This window comes from Calidris pugnax, unplaced genomic scaffold (assembly GCF_001431845.1).
Source record: "Calidris pugnax isolate Ruff unplaced genomic scaffold, ASM143184v1 scaffold655, whole genome shotgun sequence".
Taxonomy (NCBI): Eukaryota; Metazoa; Chordata; class Aves; order Charadriiformes; family Scolopacidae; genus Calidris; species Calidris pugnax.
In genome coordinates this window covers 27,081-53,041 of record NW_015091391.1, presented here as the reverse complement: position 1 = coordinate 53,041, position 25,961 = coordinate 27,081, and the positions used below count along the sequence as shown (strand labels likewise).

At 54.5% G+C, this 25,961-nt stretch overlaps 2 protein-coding genes across 2 annotated transcripts in view; both read right to left on the bottom strand.

The window, feature by feature from the left end:
• Positions 1 to 8,806, bottom strand: part of LOC106899519 (butyrophilin-like protein 2) — a 12,306-nt gene extending 3,500 nt beyond the window's left edge. Inside the window, exons 1-18 of the mRNA XM_014961388.1 lie at positions 8,710 to 8,806; positions 8,322 to 8,406; positions 7,341 to 7,688; positions 6,540 to 6,821; positions 6,093 to 6,197; positions 5,282 to 5,629; positions 4,483 to 4,764; positions 4,036 to 4,140; positions 3,819 to 3,839; positions 3,386 to 3,406; positions 2,992 to 3,012; positions 2,592 to 2,612; positions 2,203 to 2,223; positions 1,800 to 1,820; positions 1,400 to 1,420; positions 997 to 1,017; positions 596 to 616; positions 207 to 227 (exon numbers count right to left, since the gene is read on the bottom strand). Coding sequence (XP_014816874.1) covers positions 207 to 227; positions 596 to 616; positions 997 to 1,017; positions 1,400 to 1,420; positions 1,800 to 1,820; positions 2,203 to 2,223; positions 2,592 to 2,612; positions 2,992 to 3,012; positions 3,386 to 3,406; positions 3,819 to 3,839; positions 4,036 to 4,140; positions 4,483 to 4,764; positions 5,282 to 5,629; positions 6,093 to 6,197; positions 6,540 to 6,821; positions 7,341 to 7,688; positions 8,322 to 8,394 — 1,753 coding nt within the window. The 5' untranslated portion in view covers positions 8,395 to 8,406; positions 8,710 to 8,806. The remainder of the gene's footprint in view (positions 1 to 206; positions 228 to 595; positions 617 to 996; positions 1,018 to 1,399; positions 1,421 to 1,799; positions 1,821 to 2,202; positions 2,224 to 2,591; positions 2,613 to 2,991; positions 3,013 to 3,385; positions 3,407 to 3,818; positions 3,840 to 4,035; positions 4,141 to 4,482; positions 4,765 to 5,281; positions 5,630 to 6,092; positions 6,198 to 6,539; positions 6,822 to 7,340; positions 7,689 to 8,321; positions 8,407 to 8,709) is intronic.
• LOC106899518 (butyrophilin subfamily 3 member A2-like) overlaps positions 8,768 to 25,961 on the bottom strand; it is a 17,633-nt gene continuing 439 nt past the window's right edge. Inside the window, exons 2-19 of the mRNA XM_014961387.1 lie at positions 17,249 to 17,596; positions 16,440 to 16,721; positions 16,024 to 16,128; positions 15,606 to 15,724; positions 15,271 to 15,291; positions 14,308 to 14,328; positions 13,930 to 14,008; positions 13,534 to 13,554; positions 13,138 to 13,158; positions 12,750 to 12,770; positions 12,351 to 12,371; positions 11,957 to 11,977; positions 11,567 to 11,587; positions 11,182 to 11,202; positions 10,828 to 10,848; positions 10,438 to 10,458; positions 10,041 to 10,061; positions 8,768 to 8,814 (exon numbers count right to left, since the gene is read on the bottom strand). Of these exons, the coding sequence (XP_014816873.1) occupies positions 8,768 to 8,814; positions 10,041 to 10,061; positions 10,438 to 10,458; positions 10,828 to 10,848; positions 11,182 to 11,202; positions 11,567 to 11,587; positions 11,957 to 11,977; positions 12,351 to 12,371; positions 12,750 to 12,770; positions 13,138 to 13,158; positions 13,534 to 13,554; positions 13,930 to 14,008; positions 14,308 to 14,328; positions 15,271 to 15,291; positions 15,606 to 15,724; positions 16,024 to 16,128; positions 16,440 to 16,721; positions 17,249 to 17,596 (1,232 nt within the window). The remainder of the gene's footprint in view (positions 8,815 to 10,040; positions 10,062 to 10,437; positions 10,459 to 10,827; positions 10,849 to 11,181; positions 11,203 to 11,566; positions 11,588 to 11,956; positions 11,978 to 12,350; positions 12,372 to 12,749; positions 12,771 to 13,137; positions 13,159 to 13,533; positions 13,555 to 13,929; positions 14,009 to 14,307; positions 14,329 to 15,270; positions 15,292 to 15,605; positions 15,725 to 16,023; positions 16,129 to 16,439; positions 16,722 to 17,248; positions 17,597 to 25,961) is intronic.

Below are 25,961 nucleotides of genomic sequence, written 5' to 3'. Positions count from 1 at the left end.
CCCCAGGGACCCTGGGCATGGGAGAGGGTCCATCCCTTCTCTGGTATCCCCAGGTTGCCCACCCGCTCAGGCACGTACCCTCAGGGTTTCCCCAGGCCCCAGGGGATGCAGGGACAACGGGGACAGGCAAGGGGGAAAGGGACCGAGCACAGAGCCCCCTTTACAGAACCCCCGTAGAGAGCCAGAAGGAGCTCACGGACACTCACCCAGTGCTGCATCTCGTTGCTCTGGAAAGGAAAAACAGAAGCAATGAGTGATCAGAGAGAACATCTTCCTATCGCACGCCTGCAACCACAGGCGTGGGCAGCTCCCAAACTCCTCCTTTTTGGGATGTGGGAAAGGAGCCCCAAACCCTGTGAATGGCTCCCTCCAGCCTGCTCACGTCCCATGGCTGGTGGCCAGCAGGTCTGGACGTGGGAGAGGGTCCATCCCTGCTCTGGTGTCCCCAAGCTGCCCACATCCCCAGGCACATCCCATCGAGGTTTGTGTAGACCCAGAGGATGCAGGGATGGAGGGGACGGGCAAGAGGGGAAGGGACCAAGCCCAGAGCACCCAGGAGAAGACACGGAGCCAGGAGCAGCTCACAGAGACTCACTCAGTGCTGCATCTCGTTGCTCTGGAAAGGAAAAACAGGAGCAATGAGTGATGAGAGGGGACAGCTTCTCACCCCATAGCTGTTCCTATTGGAGTGGGCAGAGCTCGGGCGGATCCCAACATCCTTCTGTCTGTGGATTGGGAAGCGACCCCCAAAGCCTGTGAATGTCTCCCTTCAGCCTGGTCAAGTGCCGCGGCTGGTCGCCAAGGACTCTGGACATGGGAGGGGGTGCACCCCTGTTCTGGTGTCCCCGAGCTACCCACCTGCCACTGGCACATGCCCACGGGTTTTACCCAGACGAAAGGGATGCAGCGATGGAGAAAATGGGCAAGGAGGGAGAGGATCGAGCAGAGGGGGCCCAGGAGAGGACATCAAGCCATGAGGAGCTCAAGGAGACTCACCCAAAAGTGCAGCTTGTTGCCCTGGAAAGCAAAAGGAATACTTGGTCAGAGAGAACAGCTTCTCATCCCAGAAGTGCTCAAGATGGAGTAAGCAGAGCTGGGGAAACCCCCAAACTTCTCCTTTTTTGGGGAGTGGGAAAACATTCCCTGTGTCCCAGGGATGGCTCCCTCCAGCCTGGTCATGCCCAACGGCTGGCTCCCAGGGACTCTGGGCATGGGAGAGGGTCCATCCCTTCTCTGGTGTCCCCAGGTTGCCCACCTGCTCAGGCACGGACCTTCAGGATTCCCCCAGGCCCCAGGAGATGCAGGGACAACGGGGACAGGCAAGGGGGAAAGGGACCGAGCACAGAGCCCCCGTTACAGAACCCCGGTAGAGAGCCAGAAGGAGCTCACGGACACTCACTCAGTGCTGCATCTTGTTCTTCTGGAAAGGAAAAACAGGAGAAATGAGTGATGACAGGGGACAGATTTTCTCCCCATCACTGCTCCTATTGGAGTGGGCAGAGCTCGGGCAGATCCCAACATCCTTCTGTCTGGGGATTGGGAAGCGACCCCCAAAGCCTGTGAACAGCTCCCTTCAGCCTGGTCAAGTGCCACGGTTGGTCCCCTGGGATTCTGGACATGGGAGGGGTGCCCCCCTGTTCTGGTGTCCCCGAGCTGCCCACCCACCACTGGCACATGCCCTCAGGTTTTACCCAGACCCAAGGGATGCAGCGATGGAGAAAATGGGCAAGGAGGGAGAGGATCGAGCAAAGGGGGCCCAGGAGAAAACATCAAGCCATGAGGATTTCATGGAGACTCACCCAAAAGTGCAGCTTGTTCCCCTGGAAAGCAAAAGGAATACTTGGTCAGAGAGAACAGCTTCTCATCCAAAAAGTGCTCAAGATTGAGTAAGCAGAGCTGGGGAAACCCCCAAATTTCTCCTTTTTTGGGGAGTGGGAAAACATTCCCTGTGTCCCAGGGATGGCTCCCTCCAGCCTGGTCATGCCCAACGGCTGGTCCCCAGGGACTCTGGGCATGGGAGAGGGTCCATCCCTTCTCTGGTGTCCCCAGGTTGCCCACCCGCTCAGGCACGTACCCTCAGGGTTTCCCCAGGCCCCAGGGGATGCAGGGACAAAGGGGACAGGCAAGGGGGAAAGGGACCGAGCACAGAGCCCCCTTTACAGAACCCCGGTAGAGAGCCAGAAGGAGCTCACGGACACTCACCCAGTGCTGCATCTCGTTGCTCTGGAAAGGAAAAACAGAAGCAATGAGTGATCAGAGAGAACATCTTCCTATCGCACGCCTGCAACCACAGGCGTGGGCAGCTCCCAAACTCCTCCTTTTTGGGATGTGGGAAAGGAGCCCCAAACCCTGTGAATGGCTCCCTCCAGCCTGCTCACGTCCCATGGCTGGTGGCCAGCAGGTCTGGACGTGGGAGAGGGTCCATCCCTGCTCTGGTGTCCCCAGGCTGCCCACATCCCCAGGCACATCCCATCGAGGTTTGTGTAGACCCAGAGGATGCAGGGATGGAGGGGACGGGCAAGAGGGGAAGGGACCAAGCCCAGAGCACCCAGGAGAAGACACGGAGCCAGGAGCAGCTCACAGAGACTCACTCAGTGCTGCATCTCGTTGCTCTGGAAAGGAAAAACAGGAGCAATGAGTGATGACAGGGGACAGCTTCTCTCCCCATCGCTGCTCCTATTGGAGTGGGCAGAGCTCGGGCAGATCCCAACATCCTTCTGTCTGGGGATTGGGAAGCGACCCCCAAAGCCTGTGAATGGCTCCCTCCAGCCTGGTCAAGTGCCGCAGCTGGTCCCCAGGGACTCTGGACATTGGATAGGGTGCACCCCTGCTTTGGTGTCCCCGAGCTGCCCACCCACCACAGGCACATGCCCTCAGGGTTTACCAGTCCCAGGGGATGCAGTGATGGAGAAAATGGGCAAGGAGAGAGAGGGTCGAGCAGAGGGGGCCCAGGAGAGGACATCAAGCCACGAGGAGCTCATGTAGACTCACCCAAGAGTGCACTTTGTTCCTCTGGAAAGTAAAAGGAATATTTGATCAGAGAGAACAGATTCTCATCCCAAACGTGCTCAAGATGGAGTAAGCAGAGCTGGGGAAACCTCAAACTTCTCCTTTTTGGGGAGTGGGAAAACATTCCCTGGGTCCCAGGGATGGCTCCCTCCAGCCTGGTCATGCCCTTCGGATTGTCCCCAGGTACTCTTGGCGAGGGAGAGGGCCCAGCCCTTCCCTGGTGGCCCTGAGCTTCCCACCCCGCAAGCACATCCCTGCAGATGTTTCCCCTGGCCCCAGGGGACTTAGGGATGGAGGGGACGGGCAAGCGGGGAAGCGTCCAAGCACAGACCACCCAGAAGAGGACAGGAGACAGGAAGAGCTCACGGAGACTCACCCAGTTCTGCACCTCGTTTCCCTGAAAAGGAAAAAACAAAATCAATGAGTAATGAGAGGGGACAGCTTCTCACCCCTTGGCTGAGTCCAAACTCCTTCTTTTTTGGGAATTGGAGAAGTCCCCTTTTTCCAAAAGGGTGTTCTCTGCCCTCCTATCCCCACCCCAGCCCAGCCAGGCTCTCAGAAATTACACCTGACTTAAGCAGAGATTTAAGGCTCAGCCTGATTTAAGATCACTCAATACCACTCCCCATTTATTCTCAGGAGCCAGAACATCTCCCGTGCCCAGTTCCCAGCACCAGTGCTCTCCAGTCCCCTTCTGGGCTCCATCAACCCACATCAGCAACCAGAGAAACATCAAGAGCCACCCAAAGCCACGTCCCTCCCTGGGGGCTCCACCAGCTTTGCTGTTGTCAGGGGCCAGAAGGACTCACCCAGCACTCGGGACAGCACCACTGGAAAGCAAAGGCAGAAGAAGAGGAGGTCAGGAGAGCAGCTGCTTCATCACTTGGACCATCTCCCCAGGGTCTCTTGGACCTTCCCACCACCAGATGTTCTGCCCATGCTCCCTCTCCTCCCACCCACACCCTGTGTCCTTGTCCCCAGCCTTCCTTTGAATAAAGGCAAAACATTGTGGTGATGCAAACTCACCTTTCCTTCGAAAGAGGTAAGCACTGAGGGCAGCGGACACCACTGAAAGCACGAGGAGCACACCCAGAGCTGCCATCCAGGGACGGGCATTGTGGAAAAAGGGAGCTGAGAAACAAAAAAATATCCAGAAAAGGCTTCAATTTACAGTCCCCTTTGTGAGGAGAAGAAAAGAAAACCAAAACAACTCCAAAGTTCCAGCTCCTAAAGCTTTGTTGTGGGAGCCCTGGACTCAAGGGGACATCCTCCGTCCCATCCCATGAACATCCCAAACCCCCCCTGAAGCACACCAGGATCACATTATCTCCTGTACTAAAACGCACCTGCAGGTGCAGCCCCTTCCCCTCCCCTCCCCTGCCCTCCCCTTCCCCCCCGCATATTTCTCCAGCCCCCTGAGGGCAAAAACCCCCAAGCAGCCTGGCCAACCCCAGCCCTGCTCCCATCCTGCACCTGAGATGTGCAGGGACGACGCCTGCTCCTGCTCCAGGCGGCTGTTCCTCACCATGCACGACACCTTCCCATCTCCCTTCCCGCTCACAATGATGACATCTTGGATCTCAAAGAGGCCCCTCTCATCCGGGGAACGTCTCAGGGAGACTGAGGGGAGATGCTGTCCACTGCCATCCTTCCACAGCATCTCCGGTGTTGGGTACCAGCCGGCCGATCGACACACCACCCGGATGCCTCCGTCCTCGTAAGCCTCCAGAGAGAGGAGAGGGACAGAGCCCATGGCTGGGGGAAGAGCCCGGGGTTGTCCTGAGTTAGGGATGGACCCAGCTCAAAGGTCAAGACCCAAACCCCATGCCAGACACATCAGAGGGTGCCCAGGGGGCTGTGGGGCCAGCCACATGCTCCTCACACCTCCCAACCCACCCCAAAATCTGCAAGAACCAGAGAGCACTGAGGCCAAATGGCCCCAGATCTCCCATAAAACAGCCTGGCAGAGCAGCACCGAGCGACCAAGCTTTGGCGACTCAAGGCAGCATCTCTGCACCAACACAGCATCACAAGGACACCACAGAGACCCAAATCCACCATGTCCATGCCACTCTACCCCCAAAAACATGTGTGTGCTCCCTCCTGGGCAGGCACAGATAGGAAGAGACCCCCTCCCACCCAACCTGTCTCAACGGCTCATGGCTCATGGCACCAAATAAATGGATGTGAGGATGGGACAGAGCTCTGGAAGGGACACACCAATCCAGGGACACCTGCACCATATGCAGGAAAGACCACAGTGGACACAAACCTGCCACCTTCAGCTGCACCACAGCTTCTCCATAAGAGGCAGCATCTTGCACAGTGCAGACGTACTGGCCATCATCAGAGGGTCTCAACCCAGAGATTCGCAAGTCCAGGCTCCCACGGGAGAGACCATCTCTGGCCAACTCTGTCCTTCCAATGTATTCCTCCATCTGCTCATCATACTGGTCTGCTCCGTGTTGGTAGGGGTGCACCGTTTCAGAGACCAGGTACCGGATCCACCTGATCTCCAACCTCTGAGCGTCCACCTCTGGGGACAAGTGACACGGCAGCACGACGTCCTGCCCCATGGTGGCAAGGAGAGGTCGGCCTGGTCCCACCACTCTGAACTCCGCTGGGTGATGGAGAAGGACACAGGGAGACAGAGATTACACCCATGTTAATTTAGGGGCATGGCAAGAGGCCAGCTTGGTATGAACAATGCCTGATGAATCCCGCAGGCGTTGCTTTGCCCTCCCTGCGGCCCAAAGACACTGGGGAAACTGGAGAGGGAGCAGGAGGACTCGAAGGAGAAGGATGTTTCCTGGCAGTGGGAACTGCTCCAGAAAATCATGGAAGGACTCCCCCAGCGCTCTGGACAGCACCACTGGAAAGCAAAGGCAGAAGAAGAGAAGGTCAGGAGAGCAGCTGCTTCATCACTTGGACCATCTCCCCAGGGTCTCTTGGACCTTCCCACCAGCCAGATGCTCTGGCCATGCTCCTTCTCCTCCCACCCACACCCTGTGTCCTTGTCCCCAGCCTTCCTTTGAATAAAGACCTTCCTTAATAAAGGCAAAATTGTGGTGATGCAAACTCACCTTTCCTTCGAAAGAGGTAAGCACTGAGGGCAGCGGACACCACTGAAAGCACGAGGAGCACACCCAGAGCTGCCATCCAGGGACGGGCATTGTGGAAAAAGGGAGCTGAGAAACAAAAAAATATCCAGAAAAGGCTTCAATTTACAGTCCCCTTTGTGAGGAGAAGAAAAGAAAACCAAAACAACTCCAAAGTTCCAGCTCCTAAAGCTTTGTTGTGGGAGCCCTGGACTCAAGGGGACATCCTCCGTCCCATCCCATGAACATCCCAAACCCCCCCTGAAGCACACCAGGATCACATTATCTCCTGTACTAAAACGCCCCTGCAGGTGCAGCCCCTTCCCCTCCCCTCCCCTGCCCTCCCCTTCCCCCCCGCATATTTCTCCAGCCCCCTGAGGGCAAAAACCCCCAAGCAGCCTGGCCAACCCCAGCCCTGCTCCCATCCTGCACCTGAGATGTGCAGGGACGACGCCTGCTCCTGCTCCAGGCGGCTGTTCCTCACCATGCACGACACCTTCCCATCTCCCTTCCCGCTCACAATGATGACATCTTGGATCTCAAAGAGGCCCCTCTCATCCGGGGAACGTCTCAGGGAGACTGAGGGGAGATGCTGTCCACTGCCATCCTTCCACAGCATCTCCGGTGTTGGGTACCAGCCGGCCGATCGACACACCACCCGGATGCCTCCGTCCTCGTAAGCCTCCAGAGAGAGGAGAGGGACAGAGCCCATGGCTGGGGGAAGAGCCCGGGGTTGTCCTGAGTTAGGGATGGACCCAGCTCAAAGGTCAAGACCCAAACCCCATGCCAGACACATCAGAGGGTGCCCAGGGGGCTGTGGGGCCAGCCACATGCTCCTCACACCTCCCAACCCACCCCAAAATCTGCAAGAACCAGAGAGCACTGAGGCCAAATGGCCCCAGATCTCCCATAAAACAGCCTGGCAGAGCAGCACCGAGCGACCAAGCTTTGGCGACTCAAGGCAGCATCTCTGCACCAACACAGCATCACAAGGACACCACAGAGACCCAAATCCACCATGTCCATGCCACTCTACCCCCAAAAACATGTGTGTGCTCCCTCCTGGGCAGGCACAGATAGGAAGAGACCCCCTCCCACCCAACCTGTCTCAACGGCTCATGGCTCATGGCACCAAATAAATGGATGTGAGGATGGGACAGAGCTCTGGAAGGGACACACACCAACCCAGGGACACTGGGAGCATATGCAGGAAACAACACAGTGGACACAAACCTGCCACCTTCAGCTCCACCACAGCTTCTCCATAAGAGGCAGCATCTTGCACAGTGCAGACGTACTGGCCATCATCAGAGGGTCTCAACCCAGAGATTCGCAAGTCCAGGCTCCCACGGGAGAGACCATCTCTGGCCAACTCTGTCCTTCCAGCATATTCCTTCATCTGCTCACCATACTGGTCTGCTCCGTGTTGGTAGAGGTGCACCGTTTCAGAGACCAGGTACCGGATCCACCTGATCTCCAACCTCTGAGCGTCCACCTCTGGGGACAAGTGACACGGCAGCACGACGTCCTGCCCCATGGTGGCAAGGAGAGGTCGGCCTGGTCCCACCACTCTGAACTCCGCTGGGTGATGGAGAAGGACACAGGGAGACAGAGATTACACCCATGTTAATTTAGGGGCATGGCAAGAGGCCAGCTTGGTATGAACAATGCCTGATGAATCCCGCAGGCGTTGCTTTGCCCTCCCTGCGGCCCAAAGACACTGGGGAAACTGGAGAGGGAGCAGGAGGACTCGAAGGAGAAGGATGTTTCCTGGCAGTGGGAACTGCTCCAGAAAATCATGCCCCCCCCCACACCTTAAAATGACCCCCTCCCCACTCAAAGCAGCCCTGGCAGAAGGGACAAAGGCTTTGGGGGAACACGTCAGGGCAGAATTGAACGTGTCCCAGGACAATGGATGTGTGGCATCACAAGACCAAGGGAAAGTGAAAGCAATGCACGGCTGAGCTCTGGGCTCAGTTCCTCCTCCACCCCAGCCAGCCCTGGCAGAAGGGACAAAGGCTTTGGGGGAGCACCATGGGGTGTGAGGGAAGATGTCCCAGGGCAAAGGGTCTGTGACATTACAAGACCAAGGAAAAGTGAAAGCAATGTGAGGCCTAGCCCTGGGCTCAGTTCCTCCTGCCCCACAGCACCTCCCCTGCCCCACATCTGCCACCCAGAGCACGCTCAGCCCCCCCAGCCCTGCAGGATCCCTACCTGATCCCAGCCGGAGGAGGTGGAAAGTCAGGAAATGACTGAGGAGGCCCCATGGGCTCGTGGGGAACCCCATCTGTGGCCAGAGCTGGAGAAGAGGGTGGGAAGGGAGGCAGAGGGAGGGCAAGGGGGGGGTTACAGCCGCCACAGAGGGGATGGGGAAGAAGGTCTGCACCTGCCCCCAACACCGCTCCAGAAATTCCACCAAACCACCTGCACCCTGACGTTGGAAGGAGCCCTTGGTCAAGGGACGGACGGGATCCATGCAGGGCTCCCAGTGCAGACCCTGGTCTGCCCCACTTCCCTCCCCAGGATTTATTCTAAATCCCTTCCAAAGACTTTAAAATAATTAAATATTCTAAATTCCCCTGCAGAAAGAAATTTCTCTCACCCAATGTGTAGTCTCCAACCTGTGCCAGTTTCCAGGGTCCAGAATTCCAGGAAGTGATTTAAGCCTCCACCTCCCTCATTGTGAGCTCAGGTTCCTCATCCAGAACTGAGCCACATCAACAAGGCCAGGGTCATTTAATAACCTGCCAGTGGCAAAGCACCGATGCGAAACAATCCCCCTCCCCGTTCCTGGATGGGCGTGGGTGGGGGTGGCTTTTCCCAGGGCTGTGCCTCTCCGGCAGCCTGTGCTGGAGCAGGGACTTTGGCAAGGTTTTGCACCCATAAATAAGCGGGGCTTTTTCACCCAAAAGGGCTGATTTTCCTGTGTAAGGCCATTGTTGCAAAGGAAGGAGAGAAGTCCAAACCAGACCATGATGAATCATCCACCTGCGCCGGTTCTGCTCCATCCATCTCTTGGGGGTTTTTATTGGTGTTTCAGGACATTTCTATTTGGGAGAAAAACTCGGCAGCTCATGGGTCCCAGGAACCAAAACAAGGAGAAAAACAATGGAAAATGAAGGACAATAAGGATTTTTGGGGAGGAATCATGCAGAGCTGAGAGCCTCATTGTGATTTTTGGACATGTCAGAGGAGTAGTGTCCCTGCAGCTCCACAACAGCCGGGAGCTTGTGGGGAGCCAGGGACGAGGGGACTAGATGGGGTTGGGGAGGCTTCAAATGTTGAGACACCCCAGCTGTGCCCTGTCACCTTGGGGACCTCCCATCCCTGGGGAGGCCATGTTCCCTGCTGTCCCCAATATCTCACCTTATGCATGGGGAGCCCATGCCCAAAATAAGGGGTGCAGGACGGGTAGGGTGGGGCTGTTTCCATAGCAACAATCTGGCCTTGAACTCTTCCAGGGATGGGGCAGCCACAGCTTCTCTGGCAAACCTGGGCCAGAGTCTCACCACCCTCACAGCAAAGACTTTCTTCTCATCTAAATCTCTCCTCTTTCAATTTAAAACTCTCTTCACTGGCCAGCCCAGGTACACCTCCCAAACAGGGAAAAGGAGGAGAACTCCCCATAAAAAGACATCCAATAAAATTAAGTACCCCCTTACCTCGATTCTGAGGATGCAGAAAATTTCTCCGCTCTACGGAAAGAGAAGATCAGGTCACATCCCATGGCTGTTCCCCATCAACTCTGGGCAGGGGAGAGGGTCCATCCCTGGGCTGGTGTCCCCAGTCTGCCCACCGCCCCAGGCAACACCCCTCAGGGTTTGCCTGGACCCAGGGGACGTATGGAGGGAGAAGATGGGCAAGGGCAGAAAGTGTTGGCCACAGAGCACCCATGATAGAACACCGAGCCAGGAGGAGCTCACGGAGACTTACCCGGTGCTGCAGGTCGTTGCTCTAGAAAGGAGAAAGAGAAGCAATGAGTGATGAGAAGGGACAGCTTCTCACCCCATGGCAGCTCCTGCAGCAGTGGGCAGAGCTTGGGCAGAGCCCGAACTCATTCTGTTTGGGGAGCTGGAAAGGACCCCATACCCTCTGAATGGCTCCCTCCAGCCTGGTCATGTCCCAGGGCTGGTCCCCAGGGACTCTGGGCAGGGGAGAGGGGTGATCCCTTGGCTGCTATCCCCAAGTTGCCAACCAAAACAGGAATATCCCCTTGGGGTTTGCCTGGAACCAGGGGATGTAGGGATGGGAAGGACAGGAAAGGGGGGAAAGGGCTGATCACAGAGCACCCGGGAGAGGACACAGAGACAGGAGGAGCTCACAGACTCACCCAGTGCTGCAGCTCGTTTCTCTGTAAAGGACAAACAGAAGCAATGAGTGATGAGAGGGGACGGCTTCTCACCCCATAGCTGCTCCTATTGGAGTGGGCAGAGCTCGGGCAGATCCCAACTTGGGGAGTTGGAACAGAGCCCCAAACCACGGGAATGGCTCCCTCCAGCCTGGCAATGTCTCATGGCTGGTGGCCAGGTACTTTGGGCATGGGAGAGAGGGTATCCCTGCTCTGAGCTTTCCAAATTGACAACCCTCCCAGGCACCTCCCCTCAGGGGTTGACCGGACGCAAGGGATACAGGGATGGTGGGGACAGGCAAAAGGGAAAGGGTCTGAGCCCAGAGCACTCAGGAGAAGACACCGAGCCAGGAGAAGCTCAAAGAGACTCACTCGGTGCTGCAGGTCGTTGGTCTAGAAAGGAGAAAGAGAAGCAATGAGTGATGAGACGGCACAGCTTCTCATCCACTACCTGCTCCTGTTGGAGTGGGTAGAGCTTGGGCAGATTCCAAACTCCTTCTGTCTGGGGACTGGGAACAGACCCCTAAAGACTGTGAATGGCTCCTCCAGCCTGGTCATGTCCCATGGCTGGTGGCCATTAGATCTGGACAGGGCAGAGGGTCCATTCCATCTGTTTACCCACACCCAGGGGATGCAGGGATGGAGAGGATGGGCAAGGTGGGGAAGCATCAAGCACAGAGCACCCGGGAGAGGACACCGAGCCAGAAGGAGGTCACAGAGACTCACCCAGAGGTGCTTCTCGATTCCCTGCAAAGGAAAAACAGAAGCAATGGGAGATCAGAAGGAACATCTCATCACACACCTGCAACCACAGGAGTGGGCAGATCCCAAACTCCTCTTTGTTCAGAGTGGGAGAACACCCCCAAACCCTGAGCATGGCTCCCTCCAGGCTGGTTAAGTCCCATAAACTGTCCCCAGAGACTCCGGTGAGGGGAAAGGATCAAGCCCTGCTCTGCTGTCCCCGAGCTGTCCATGCCCCCAGGCACATCCCCTTGGGATTTGTTCTGACCCAGGGGATGCAGGGATGGAGAAGATGGGCAAGATGGGGAAGCGTCAAGCACAGAGCACCAGGTAGAAGACACCGAGCCAGGAGGAGACCAGGGAGACTTACCCGGTACTACAGGTTGTTGCTCTAGAAAGGAGAAACAGAAGCAATGATTGATGAGAGGGGACAGCTTCTCATCCACTAGCTGCTCCTATTGGATTGCGCAGAGTCTGGGCAGAGCCCAAACTCCTTCTGTCTGGGGACTGGGAACAGACCCCCAAACCTTGTGAATGGCTCCTCCAGCCTCCCATGGCTGGTGTCCATCAGGTCTGGGTAGGGGAGAGGCTCCATTCCTGATCTCATGTCCCCAAGCTGCCCACCACCCCAGGAACATCCCCTCGGGGTTTACCCACATGTAGGGGATGCAGGGATGGAGACGATGGGCAAGGTGGAAAGGATTGAGCACAGAGCACCCGGGAGAGGACACCAAGCCAGGAGGAGATAATCGAGACTCACCCAGTTCTGCTTCTCGATTCCCTGCAAAGGAAAAGCAGAAGCAATGAGTGATCAGAGAGAACATCTTCTCATCACACACCTGCAACCACAGGAGTGGGCAGATCCCAAGCTCCTCCTTTTTTTCCAGCGTGGGAAAAACACTCCCAAAGCCTGTAAATGGCTCCCTCCAGCCTGGTCAAGTGCCACAACTGGTCCCCAGGGATTCTGGTCAGGGGAGAGGGTCCACCCCTGCTCTTGTGTCCCCAAGCTGCCCACCACCCCCCCAGTAATCTCCCCTCACGGTTTCGGTGGACCCAGGGGATACAGGGTTGGAGAGGATGGGCAAGAGGGAAAGGGCTGAACCCAGAGCACCCGGGAGAAGACACCAAGCCAGAAGGAGCTCACGGAGACTCACTCAGTGCTGCATCTCGTCGGTCTAGAGAGGAAAAACAAAAGCAATGAGTGATGAGTGGGCACAGCTTCTCATCCACGAGCTGCTCCCGTTGGAGTGGGTAGAGCTCGGGTAGAGCCCAAACTCCTCCTGTCTGGGGACTGGGAACAGACCCCCAAAGCCTGTGAATGGCTCCCTTTAACCTGGTCACGTCCTATGGCTGGTGGCCATCAGGTCTGCGCAGGGGAGAGGATCCACTCCTGATCTGGTGTCCCCAGCTGCCCACCCACCCAGGAACATCCCCTCGGGGTTTACCCACACGTAGGGGATGCAGGGATGGAGAGGACGGGCAAGGTGGGGAAGGGTTGAACACAGAGCACCCGGGAGAGGACACCAAGCCAGGAGGAGGTCACAGAGACTCACCCAAATCTGATTCTCGAATCCCTGCAAAGGAAAAACAGCAGCAATGAGTGATCAGAGAAAACATCTTCTCATCACACACCTGCAACCACAGGAGTGGGCAGATCCCAAACTCCTCTTTGTTCAGAGTGTGAAAACACCCCCAAAACCTGGGCATGGCTCCCTCCAGCCTGGTTAAGTTCCATAAACTGTCCCCAGAGACTCTGGTGAGGGGAAAGGATCAAGCCCTGCTCTGCTGTCCCCGAGCTGTCCATGCCCCCAGGCACATCCCCTTGGGATTTGTTCTGACCCAGGGGATGCAGGGATGGAGAGGATGGGCAAGGGGGGGAAGCGTCAAGCACAGAGCACCAGGGAGAAGACACCGAGGCAGGAGGAGACCAGGGAGACTCACTCAGTGCTGCATCTCGTTGCTCTGGAAAGGAAAAACAGAAGCCATAAGTGATGAGAGGGGACAGCTTCTCATCACATGACTGCTCCTGTAGGAGTGGGCAGAGCTTGGGCAGATCCCAAATTCCTCTCTTTGGGTAATGGGAACCAATCCCTAGGCCTGTGAATGGCTCCCTTCAGCCTGGTCATATTCCATGTCTATTGGCTGGCAGGTCTGGGTATGGGAGAGGGTCCAGACCTCTCTGGTGTCCCCGAGATGCCCACCCCCCAAGGCACATCTTCTTGGGGTTTTCCTGCACCCAGAGGATGCAGGGATGGAGAGGATGGGCAAGGGGGGAAGGGTCAGGCACAGAGCACCTGGGAGAAGACACCGAGATATGTGGAGCTCATGGAGACTCACCCAATTCTGCTTCTCGATTCCCTGGAAAGGAAAAACAAAAGCAATGAGTGATCAGAGATTACACCTTCTCATCACACACCTGCAACCACAGGAGAGGTCAGATCCCAAACTCCTCCTTTCTGGGATGTGGGAAAACACTCCCAAACCCTGTAAATGGCTCCCTCCAGCCTGGTCACATCCCATGTCTTTTGCCCAGCAGGTCTGGGCATGGGAGAGGGTCCATCCCTTCTCTGGTGTCCCCAGGTTGCCCACCCGCTCAGGCACGGACCCTCAGGGTTTCCCCAGGCCCCAGGGGATGCAGGGACAACGGGGACAGGCAAGGAGGAAAGGGACCGAGCACAGAGCCCCCGTTACAGAACCCCGGTAGAGAGACAGAAGGAGCTCACGGACACTCACCCAGTGCTGCATCTTGTTGCTCTGGAAAGGAAAAACAGAAGCAATGAGTGATCAGAGAGAACATCTTCTTATCACACGCCTGCAACCACAGGCGTGGGCAGATCCCAAACTCCTCCTTTCTGGGATGTGGGAAAACACTCCCAAACCCTGTAAATGGCTCCCTCCAGCCTGGTCACATCCCATGTCTTTTGCCCAGCAGGTCTGTACGTTGGAGAGGGTCCATCCCTGCTCTGGTGTCTTCGACCTGCTCACCCACCCAGGCACATCCCCTCACGGTTTTCCGGGATGCACGATGGAGAGGACAGGCAAGGGGGAAGGGGCCGAGTACAGAGCACCAGGGAGAGAACACCGAGCCAGGAGGAGATCACAGAGACTCACCCAGTGCTTTACCTCGTTCCTCTGGAAAGAAAAAGACAAAATCAATATTTGATCAGCAGGGACAGCTTCTCATCCCTCATCTGCTCCTGCAGGAGTGGAAAGAGCTCATCCAGAGCTCAAACTCCTTTTGTCTGGGGAGTGGGAAAACACCCGCAAACCACGGGAATGGCTCCCTCTGAGCCTGGATCCATCTCAAGGCTGGTGTGCAAGGAGAGGAGAAGCAATGAGTGATGAGAGGGGATGGCTTCTCACCCCATGGCAGCTCCTGCAGCAGTGGGTAGAGCTCGGGCAGAGCCCAAACTCATTCTGTTTGGGGAGTGGGAACAGAGCCCCAAACCTGTGAATGGCTCCCTCCAGCCTGGCAATGTCTCATGGCTGGTGGCCAGGTACTTTGGGCATGGGAGAGGATCAAGACTCCTCTGTTGTCCCTGAGCTGGCCATGCACCATGCACATCCCCTCAGGATTTGTCCAGATCCAGGGGATGCAGGGATAGAGACGACAGTCCAGGTGGGGAAGGGTTGAGCACAGAGCAACCAGGAGTGGACACCGAGCCAGCAGGAGTTCACGGAGATTCACCCAAAGGCGCAACTTGTTCCCCAGGAAAGCAAAAGCAATATTTGGTCAGAGAGAACAGCTTCTCATCCCAGAAGTGCCCAGGAAGGAGTAAGCAGAGCTGGGGAAACCCCAAACTCCTCCTTTTTGGGGGAGTGGGAAAACACTCCCTGGGTCCCAGGATGTGTCCCTCCAGTGTGGTCACGTCCCACTTATGGTCCCTAGGCAGGGGAGAGAGTCCAGCCCTATTCTGGTGTCCCTGAGCTGCCCACCCCACTAGACACATCCCAACAGGGGTTTCCCGAGGCCCCAGAGGACTCAGGGGTGGAGGGGTTGGGCAAGAGGGGAAGGGGCCAAATACAAAGCACCCAGAAGAGGACAGGAGACAGGAAGAGCTCATGGAGACTCACCCAGTTCTGCATCTCGTTTCCCTGAAAAGGAAAAAAAAAATCAATGAGTGATCAGAGGGGACAGCTTCTCACCCCTTGGCTGAGTCCAAACTCCTTCTGTTTGGGGAATGGGAAAAGTCCCTTTTCCAAAAAGGGTGCTCTCTGCCCTCCTATCCCCACCCCAGCCCAGCCAGGCTCTCGGAAATTACACATGACTTAAGCAGAGATTTAAGGCTCAGCCTGATTTAAGCTCACTCAATACTGCTCCCCATTTCTTCCCATGAGCCAGGACACCTCCCGTGACCAGTTGCCAACACCAGTGCTCTCCACTGCCCATCTGGGCTCCAGCAACACACATCAATGACCAGAGAACCATCAAGACCCGTCCAAAGCCACGTTCCAAAGACTCCTTTCTCAGGAGGCTTTGCTGGTGGCAGGAGCCAGAAGGACTCACCCAGCGCTCTGGACAGCACCACTGGAAAGCAAAGGTAGAGGAAGAGGAGGTCAGGAGAGCAGCTGCTTCATCACTTGGACCATCTCCCCAGGGTCTCTTGGACCTTCCCACCAGCCAGATGCTCTGCCCATGCTCCCTGTCCTCTCACCCACACCCTCTGTCCTTGTCCCCAGCCTTCCTTTGAATAAAGACCTTCCTTAATAAAGGCAAAACATTGTGGTGACACAACTCTGATCCTGTTCTGTGTATGTCCATGGGCCAGGGTTCAGCTTCCCTCCACGCCAACCTTCTCCACCTCATCCCCCTCACTGGAAACTTACCTTTCCTTCGGAAGAGATAAGCAATGACACCAAAAAGCACCACTACAAGTACAAGGAGCACACCCACAGCTGCCATCCAGGGAATGCCATTGTGGGAAAAGGGAGCTGAGAAACAAAAAAATATGAGGAAAAGGCCTCATTTTACACTCCCCTGTGTGAGGAGAAGAGAAGAAAACCATAACAACTCCAAAGTTCCAGCTCCTCAAGTCTTGTGCTGGGAGCCCTGGGCTCAAGAGGACATCCTCCTCCCCATCCCACTGCTCTGCTGAAGCACACCAGGATCATGTTATCTCCTGTGATAAAACGCACTTGCGGGTGCAGCCCCCTCCCCTTACTCCTTGCATATTTCTCCAGCCCCCCAAGATCAGACCCTCCCAAGCAGCATGGCCATCCCCAGCCCTGCTGCCATCCTGCACCTGAGATGTGCAGGGACGACTCCTGCTCCTGCTCCAGGCGGCTGTTCCTCACCACGCACGACACGTTCACATCTCCCTTCCCGCTCACAACGATGACATCTTGGATCTCAAAGAGGCCTCTTGCGTCTGGGGAACTTGTCTGGGAGACCGAGGGGAGATGCTGCCCGCTGCCATCCTTCCACAGCAGCTCCGGTGGTGGGTACCAGCCGGCCGATCGACACACCACCTGGATGCCTCCATCATTGTAAACCTCCAGAGAGAGGAGAGGGACAGAGCCCATGGCTGGGGGAAGAGCCCAGGGTTGCTCTGAGTCAGGGATGAACCCAGCTCAAAGGTCAAGACCCAAACCCCATGCCAGACACATCCCAGGGTGCCCAAGGGGCTGTGGGGCCAGGCACATGCTCCTCACACCTCCCAACCCACTCCAACATCTGCAGGAACCAGAGAGCACTGAGGCCAAATTATCCCAGATCTCCCATAAAACAGCCTGGCAGAGCAGCACCGAGCGGCCGAGCTTTGGCACCTCAAGGCAGCATCTCTGCACCAACACAGCATCATGAGGACACCACAGAGACCGAAAGCTACTGCGTCCATGCTGCCTGCCCCCCAAACCCCCTCCAGCAGCATGAGCATGCTCCCTCCTCAGCAGGCACAGATGGGAAGAGACCCCTCGCACCTGACCACTCTCAAAGGCTCATTGCCTTCAGTACCGAATGGATGGATGTGAGGATGGGACAGAGCTATGAGAGGGACGCACCAACCCAGGGACACCTGCACCATCCCCACGAAACAACACAGCAGCCACAAACCTGCCACCTTTAGTTCCACCAGAGCTTCTCTATAAGAGGCAGCATCTTGCACAGTGCAGACGTACTGGCCATCATCAGAGGGTCTCAACCCAGAGATCCGCAAGTCCAGGCTCCCACGGGAGAGACCATCTCTGGATAACTCTGTCCTTCCAGCGTATTCCTTCATCTGGTCCAAGTGCTGGTCTGCTCCGTTTCGGTAGAGGTGCACCGTTTCAGAGACCAGGTGCCGGATCCACCTGATCTCCAACCTCCGAGCGTCCATGCCTGGGGACAAGTGACACGGCAGCATGACGTCCTGTCCCACGGTGGCAAGGAGAGGTCGGCCTGGTCCTACCACTCTGAACTGTGCTGGGTGAAGAAGAATGACACAGAGAGATAAACATTGCACCCACATTAATTTACAGGCATCACATGGCAAGGGGCCAGCCAGGCATGAGTGGTGTCCTCTCCATCCCATGGGTGTTGCTTTGCCCTCCCCATGGCCCAAAGTCCCTGGAGAAACTGGAGAGGGAGCAGCAGGACTCGAAGGAGAAGAAAGAGGTATCCTTGGGGGTGGGAACTGCTCCAGAAAGTCATGACTCCCACCCTAAAAATGACCCTGTCGTGGTTTGGCCTCAGACGGCAACAAAGGACCACGTAGCAGCCGCTCGCGCAGAAGAGAGTCCCCACCGCCGCCAGCATGGCCAGGAGGGGAAAATCAGAAGAAAAAGGCAAAACTCGTGGGTTGAGACAAAGGCAATTTAACAGAACAGTAAAGGGAGCAAGAAATAACAACAATAACACTGAGAGAGGAATATACAACCACGATTACCCTGGACACCCCCCACCCACTCTCCTCCCCCAGGGGTCACCTCCTCTTGCCCCCCGCTGACCTCCTGTCCCTCCCCCTTCCCCGGCTACCCCTTGGGCATGGCCCACATGGGATGCAATACCTGTGTCCCTGCTAGGTCCTGGGGAGAATTAACCCCATCCCTGCCAGACCCAGGACATCATCCACCCCTTATTCCATACCATTTAATGCCATGCCCAGATCCTACAGTTTCCAGTTGTATACTGTCAGTTTCTCCTGATGTATATATATATACACACACATATATATACACATACAGGTATAACATCCTTAGTCTATGGGTCGTCACTCTAAAATGTCCATTGAGTTCATGACTTCAAGCTCCATCTGTTAGAACAGTCTCTCAGGGCATGCAAGATGGTGCACGTGGGGGCTGGACTGTCGCACATTGTATCTTTTTTGGGCCTTGTGGCTGATGTATCCGGTGCAGCTCATGTCCTTGGTCCATGGGTTGGAGATGTTGATCTCAATGAAATTGCTGGTCCCTTCACGGCTGCACTTTACTCAGTTTTTCATCAGAGTCCATCTGTCATTAGTTTGGGTGATTCTTACTATGGTACAATCAATAGCAGTCACCAAAGTGAGATGTACAGTGGCAGGGTCATTTAGCAATTAACTAGTCAGGTAGCCTTTGCTAAATGTGTATCCCAATTTTTAAAAGTCCCACCACCCATTGCTCTCAGTGCAGTTTTTAACAGTCCATTGTACCGTTCTATCTTCCCAGAGGCTGGTGCACGATAGGGAATGTGGTAAACCCACTCAATACCATGCTCTTTGGCCCAGGTGTCAATGAGACTGTTTCGGAAATGAGTCCCGTTGTCTGACTCAATTCTCTCTGGGGTGCCATGTCGCCACAGAACTTGCTTTTCAAGGCCCAGGATGGTGTTCCGGGCGGTGGTATGGAGCACAGGGTATGTTTCCAGCCATCCAGTGGTTGCTTCCACCATTGTGAGCACATAGCGCTTGCCTTGACGGGTCCGTGGAAGTGTAATATAATCAATCTGCCAGGCCTCCCCATATTTGTATTTCAGCCATCGTCCTCCATACCAAAGGGGCTTTAATCGCTTGGCTTGCTTGATTGCAGCGCATGTCTCACATTCATGGATGACCTGTGCAATAATGTCCATGGTCAAATCCACCCCTCGGTCCCGAGCCCATCTATATGTAGCATCTCTCCCTTGATGGCCTGAAGAGTCATGGGCCCATCGAGCTAAGAATAATTCGCCCTTATGTTGCCAGTCCAGATCCACCTGAGCCACTTCAATCTTGGCAGCCCGATCCACTTGCTGGTTATTCTGATGTTCCTCAGTGGCCCGGCTCTTGGGTACATGGGCATCTACATGACGTACTTTCACAACCAGATTCTCTACCCGGGCAGCGATATCTTGCCACAATTCCGCAGCCCAGACAGGTTTGCCTCTGCGCTGCCAATTCTGCTGCTTCCACTGCTGTAACCACCCCCACAAAGCATTTGCCACCATCCATGAGTCGGTGTAGAGATAAAGTACCGGCCATTTTTCCCGCTCGGCAATGTCCAAAGCCAGCTGAATTGCTTTCACCTCTGCAAATTGGCTTGATTCACCTTGTCCTTCAGTGGCTTCTGCAACTTGTCTTGTAGGACTCCACACAGCAGCCTTCCACTTCCTATGCTTTCCCACAATCCGGCAGGACCCATCAGTGAACAGGGCATATCTCCTCTCATCTTCTGGTAGTTCATTATATGGTGGAGCCTCTTCTGCACGCATCACCTCCTCCTCTGGTGACATTCCAAAATCCTTGCCTTCTGGCCAGTCCATAATCACCTCTAGAATTCCTGGGCGACTGGGGTTTCCCATTCGAGTTCGCTGAGTGATCAGTGCAATCCACTTACTCCACGTAGCATCCGTTGCATGATGTGTGGTAGGGACTCTTTCTTTGAACATCCAACCCAGCACTGGCAGCCGGGGTGCCAAGAGGAGCTGTGCTTCTGTACCAACCACTTCTGAAGCAGATCGAACCCCTTCATATGCTGCCAGTATCTCCTTTTCTGTTGGAGTATAGCGGGCTTCGGATCCTCTGTATCCCCGACTCCAAAATCCTAGGGGTCGACCGCGTGTCTCCCCTGGGGCTTTCTGCCACAGGCTCCAGGTAGGGCCGTTCTCCCCAGCTGCGGTGTAGAGCACATTTTTAACATCTTGTCCTGCCCGGACTGGCCCCAGGGCTACTGCATGGACTATTTCCTGTTTAATTTGTTCAAAAGCTTGTCGTTGCTCAGGACCCCATTTAAAATCGTTCTTCTTCCGGGTAACTTGATACAGAGGGCTCACAATCAGACTGTAATCTGGGATATGCATCCTCCAAAAACCCACAATGCCTAGGAAAGCTTGTGCTTCCTTCTTACTAGTTGGTGGGGACATAGCTGCTATCTTATTGATCACATCCGTTGGGATCTGACGGCGTCCATCTTGCCATTTTACTCCTAAAAACTGGATCTCCTGTGCAGGTCCCTTGACCTTACCCCGTCTTATAGCGAAACCAGCTTTCAGAAGGATTTGAATTATTTTATGCCCCTTCTCAAAAACTTCTTCTGCTCTGTTGCCCCATATGACGATATCTGCAGTCAATGTACTGCAGATGTTCTGGAGCTTCACCCTGTTCCAGTGCAGTCTGGATCAGTCCATGGCCAATGGTGGGGCTGTGTTTCCCCCCCTGGGGCAGTCAATTCCAGGTGGGCTGGACACTTCTCCAAGTGAAAGCGAACTGTGCTCTGCACTCTGCTGCCAGAGGGATTGAGAAGAATGCATTGGCGATATCAATTGTGGCATACCACCTGGCTGCCTTGGACTCCAGTTCGTATTGAAGTTCTAACATGTCCGGCACGGCAGCACTCAGCGGTGGCGTGACTTCGTTGAGGCCACGATAGCCCACAGTCAGCCTCCACTCTCCATTAGATTTCCTCACCGGCCATATGGGACTGTTAAAGGCTGAGTGAGTCTTGCCGATCACTCCTTGAATCTCTAGTTGACAAATCAGCTCATGGATGGGGATCAGAGAGTCTCAGTTGGTTCGATATTGCCGCCGATGAACTGTTGTGGTAGCAATCGGCAGCTGTTGTTCTTCAACCTTCAACAGCCCTACAACAGAAGGGTCCTCTGAGATACCAGGCAAGGTAGACAGCTGTTTAACTTCTTCCGCCTCCAAGGCAGCAATGCCAAAAGCCCACCGGTACCCTTTTGGATCCTTAAAATATCCTCTCCTGAGATAATCTATACCAAGGATACATGGAGCATCTGGGACAGTCCCAATGGGATGCTTTTGCCACTCATTCCCAGTTAGGCTCACTTCAGCTTCCAGTACAGTCAACTCTTGGGATCCCCCTGTCACTCCAGAAATACAAATGGGCTCTGTCTGTCTATATGGGGCAGCCGCAGCATTGGTTGCAGGGGTTGGAGCAGCCGCAGCATTGGTTGCAGGGGTTGGAGCAGCTGCAGTGTTGGTTGCAATGCTTGGTAGATATTGGCCAAGGCCCAGCACAATGCAGTGAGCTGTGCCTCTCTGGAATAGCCACAGCATTTTCCTTTCAAATATTCTACCACTTTATCAGGGTCCTGTAGTTGTTCGGTGGTGAAATCCCAGACCATCGGAGTTTGGAAACTGGGGCAGCACTTTTCCTGGAGGAATCCCCTTTTGTGGTTGTTCTTCCTTGCTGTTCCTGTACCCGTGCCTGTAGGATTGAAGTAGGTTGTCCATCCCACTTCCTCATGTCCTCTCCATGGTCACGCAGGCAGAACCACAGGGTGCTTCGTGGTGTGTACCCCCTGTATTCTCTATCTTGAGTGGAGAAGTGTCTGCTCCTAACAGCTGAGATACTGGCTCGTACAGGTGGGGAGGACATACTCTCTTCAAGTTGCTGGACCTTCCAGGACAGTTTCTCCACAGCTGAGACAAGGGGAGAAGAGAGACTTTCTTCATATTGTTGAAGTCGGGCAGCCACTTCATCCACCATTGGTCCCTCTTCACTTCTCCATTCCATCACTGCCAATGAGTTGGCATATGACGATGGGGCGCTCCGTACAAACTTTCTCCACATGGACCTTGTGCACTGGACCTCATCAGGATCTGTGGGTGACTGTGCATTGTCCAGGTCACAATAAATCATCTCCCGCATGGCTAGTTTCTCAGGTACTGGATACCTCTTTCCATGGCGGTCCACTTGCTCGGATGGCATACAACATCTTCACTGAAGGGGTACCTTTCCCTCACACCTGATAGGAGTAACCTCCAGAGGCTGAGGACCTGTGTCTTCTTCCCAATTGCCTTGTCAATACACCCCTCCCCAGACAGAGATCCCAGCTGCCTGGCTTCCCTACCCTCCAATTCCAAGCTACTGGCTCCGTTATCCCAGCACCGGAGCAGCCAGGTGACAATGTGCTCGCCTGGAAGTTGGCTGAAATCTTTGGAGCAGCTGCAGTGTCTACTGCAGGGGTTTGGAGCAGCCACAGTGTCTGTCGCAGGGGTTGGGGCAGCCGCAGCATTGGTTGCAGGGGTTGGAGCAGCCGCAGCATTGGTTGCAGGGGTTGGAGCAGCTGCAGTGTTGGTTGCAATGCTTGGTAGATATTGGCCAAGGCCCAGCACAATGCAGTGAGCTGTGCCTCTCTGGAATAGCCACAGCATTTTCCTTTCAAATATTCTACCACTTTATCAGGGTCCTGTAGTTGTTCGGTGGTGAAATCCCAGACCATCGGAGTTGAAAAACTCTCTAGATACCTGCCCATGTTCTCCCACATGCCATGCCACCCATAACTCTCCAGCCTCAGGGCAGATCTCTGGTGGTAGTCTTAAATAGTTGCTTAAACCTGAACAAGAGCTGAAACACATTCAGGAGACCTAGCAGTAGGACCAAACTGGTTTGCATGTCCCAAGGGTATTGAAAATTCTCAAAAACTGGCATAGCCAGCACGAAAGAGAAAAAGGAGGTGATAGAGCTGAAGAAAATATCCCCCCTGCTTCCCTCATAGACTCAGTGCGTTTATTAATAAATTCCCCGAGATATGGGCAGGAAAGCAGTGCTGAATAAACACCCCAACAAAGCCATCTGAACAGAGATGCTATCAAATCATAAGTTGATATCACACAGGACAGCAAAATTGTAATCCTGATCCCTCTCCCAGAGGTGATAAACATCATAATGGGGAGTACATACAGCATGCAAGTACATAACACAGCCATGAAAACAAACGAAGCGACATTGTGCCCAGCAACTAATACAATAAATACAGATAATTAATTCTTTTTAGCACACTCTGGTCAGATCTGTTGTTATCTCAGCCCTCCAAGTGCCCCACGTTGGGCACCAAAAAGGACTGTCATGGTTTGGCCTCAGACCTTTGGCAACAAAGGACCACACACCCTACAACAGAAGGGTCCTCTGAGATACCAGGCAAGGTAGACAGCTGTTTAACTTCTTCCGCCTCCAATGCAGCTATGCCAAAAGCCCACCGGTACCCTTTTGGATCCTTAAAATATCCTCTCCTGAGATAATCTATACCAAGGATGCATGGAGCATCTGGGCCAGTCCCAATGGGATGCTTTTGCCTCTCATTTCCAGTTAGGCTCACTTCAGCTTCCAGTACAGTCAACTCTTGGGATCCCCCTGTCACTCCAGAAATACAGATGCGTTCTGTCCCTGTATGGCTTGATGGTATTATGGTACACTGTGCACCCGTGTCCACTAAAGCTCTATACTCCTGTGGCTCTGACGTGCCAGGCCATCGAATCCACACTGTCCAATAAATCCGGTTGTCCCTTTCCCCCACCTGGCCGGAGGCAGGGCCCCCCTAATAGTGGTCATAGTATCCGTTACTTGCTTGTTGCAGAAATGATTTGGAGGTTCCTTCAAGGGGATCAGAAGTAGGTTCAGGCCTTCTATACTGTCTGGGGAACTGCACATTGGAAACTGGGGCAGCACTTTTCCTGGAGGGATCCCCTTTTGTGGTGGTTCTTCCTTGCAGTTCCTGTACCCGTGCCTGTAGGACTGAAGTAGGTTGTCCATCCCACTTCCTCATGTCCTCTCCATGGTCACGCAGGCAGAACCACAGGGTGCTTCGTGGTGTGTACCCCCTGTATTCTCTATCTTGAGTGGAGAAGTGTCTGCTCCTAACAGCTGAGATACTGGCTCGTACAGGTGGGGAGGACATACTCTCTTCAAGTTGCTGGACCTTCCAGGACAGTTTCTCCACAGCTGAGACAAGGGGAGAAGAGAGACTTTCTTCATATTGTTGAAGTCGGGCAGCCACTTCATCCACCATTGGTCCCTCTTCACTTCTCCATTCCATCACTGCCAATGAGTTGGCATATGACGATGGGGCGCTCCGTACAAACTTCCTCCACATGGACCTTGTGCACTGGACCTCATCAGGATCTGTGGGTGACTGTGCATTGTCCAGGTCACAATAAATCATCTCCCGCATGGCTAGTTTCTCAGGTACTGGATACCTCTTTCCATGGCGGTCCACTTGCTCGGATGGCATACAACATCTTCACTGAAGGGGTACCTTTCCCTCACACCTGATAGGAGTAACCTCCAGAGGCTGAGGACCTGTGTCTTCTTCCCAATTGCCTTGTCAATACACCCCTCCCCAGACAGAGATCCCAGCTGCCTGGCTTCCCTACCCTCCAATTCCAAGCTACTGGCTCCGTTATCCCAGCACCGGAGCAGCCAGGTGACAATGTGCTCGCCTGGAAGTTGGCTGAAATCTTTGGAGCAGCTGCAGTGTCTACTGCAGGGGTTTGGAGCAGCCACAGTGTCTGTCGCAGGGGTTGGGGCAGCCGCAGCATTGGTTGCAGGGGTTGGAGCAGCTGCAGTGTTGGTTGCAATGCTTGGTAGATATTGGCCAAGGCCCAGCACAATGCAGTGAGCTGTGCCTCTCTGGAATAGCCACAGCATTTTCCTTTCAAATATTCTACCACTTTATCAGGGTCCTGTAGTTGTTCGGTGGTGAAATCCCAGACCATCGGAGTTGAAAAACTCTCTAGATACCTGCCCATGTTCTCCCACATGCCATGCCACCCATAACTCTCCAGCCTCAGGGCAGATCTCTGGTGGTAGTCTTAAATAGTTGCTTAAACCTGAACAAGAGCTGAAACACATTCAGGAGACCTAGCAGTAGGACCAAACTGGTTTGCATGTCCCAAGGGTATTGAAAATTCTCAAAAACTGGCATAGCCAGCACGAAAGAGAAAAAGGAGGTGATAGAGCTGAAGAAAATATCCCCCCTGCTTCCCTCATAGACTCAGTGCGTTTATTAATAAATTCCCCGAGATATGGGCAGGAAAGCAGTGCTGAATAAACACCCCAACAAAGCCATCTGAACAGAGATGCTATCAAATCATAAGTTGATATCACACAGGACAGCAAAATTGTAATCCTGATCCCTCTCCCAGAGGTGATAAACATCATAATGGGGAGTACATACAGCATGCAAGTACATAACACAGCCATGAAAACAAACGAAGCGACATTGTGCCCAGCAACTAATACAATAAATACAGATAATTAATTCTTTTTAGCACACTCTGGTCAGATCTGTTGTTATCTCAGCCCTCCAAGTGCCCCACGTTGGGCACCAAAAAGGACTGTCATGGTTTGGCCTCAGACCTTTGGCAACAAAGGACCACATGCAGCCGCTCGCGCAGACCAGAGCCCCCACGGCCGGGGGGGAAAATCAGAAGAAAAAGGCAAAACTTGTGGGTTGAGACAAAGACAATTTTAACAGAACAGCAAAGGGAGCAAGAAACAACAACAACAACAACACTGACAGAGGAATATACAGCCACAATTACCATACCTCCACTTGCACCCTGGACGCCCCCGATGCCCCCCAA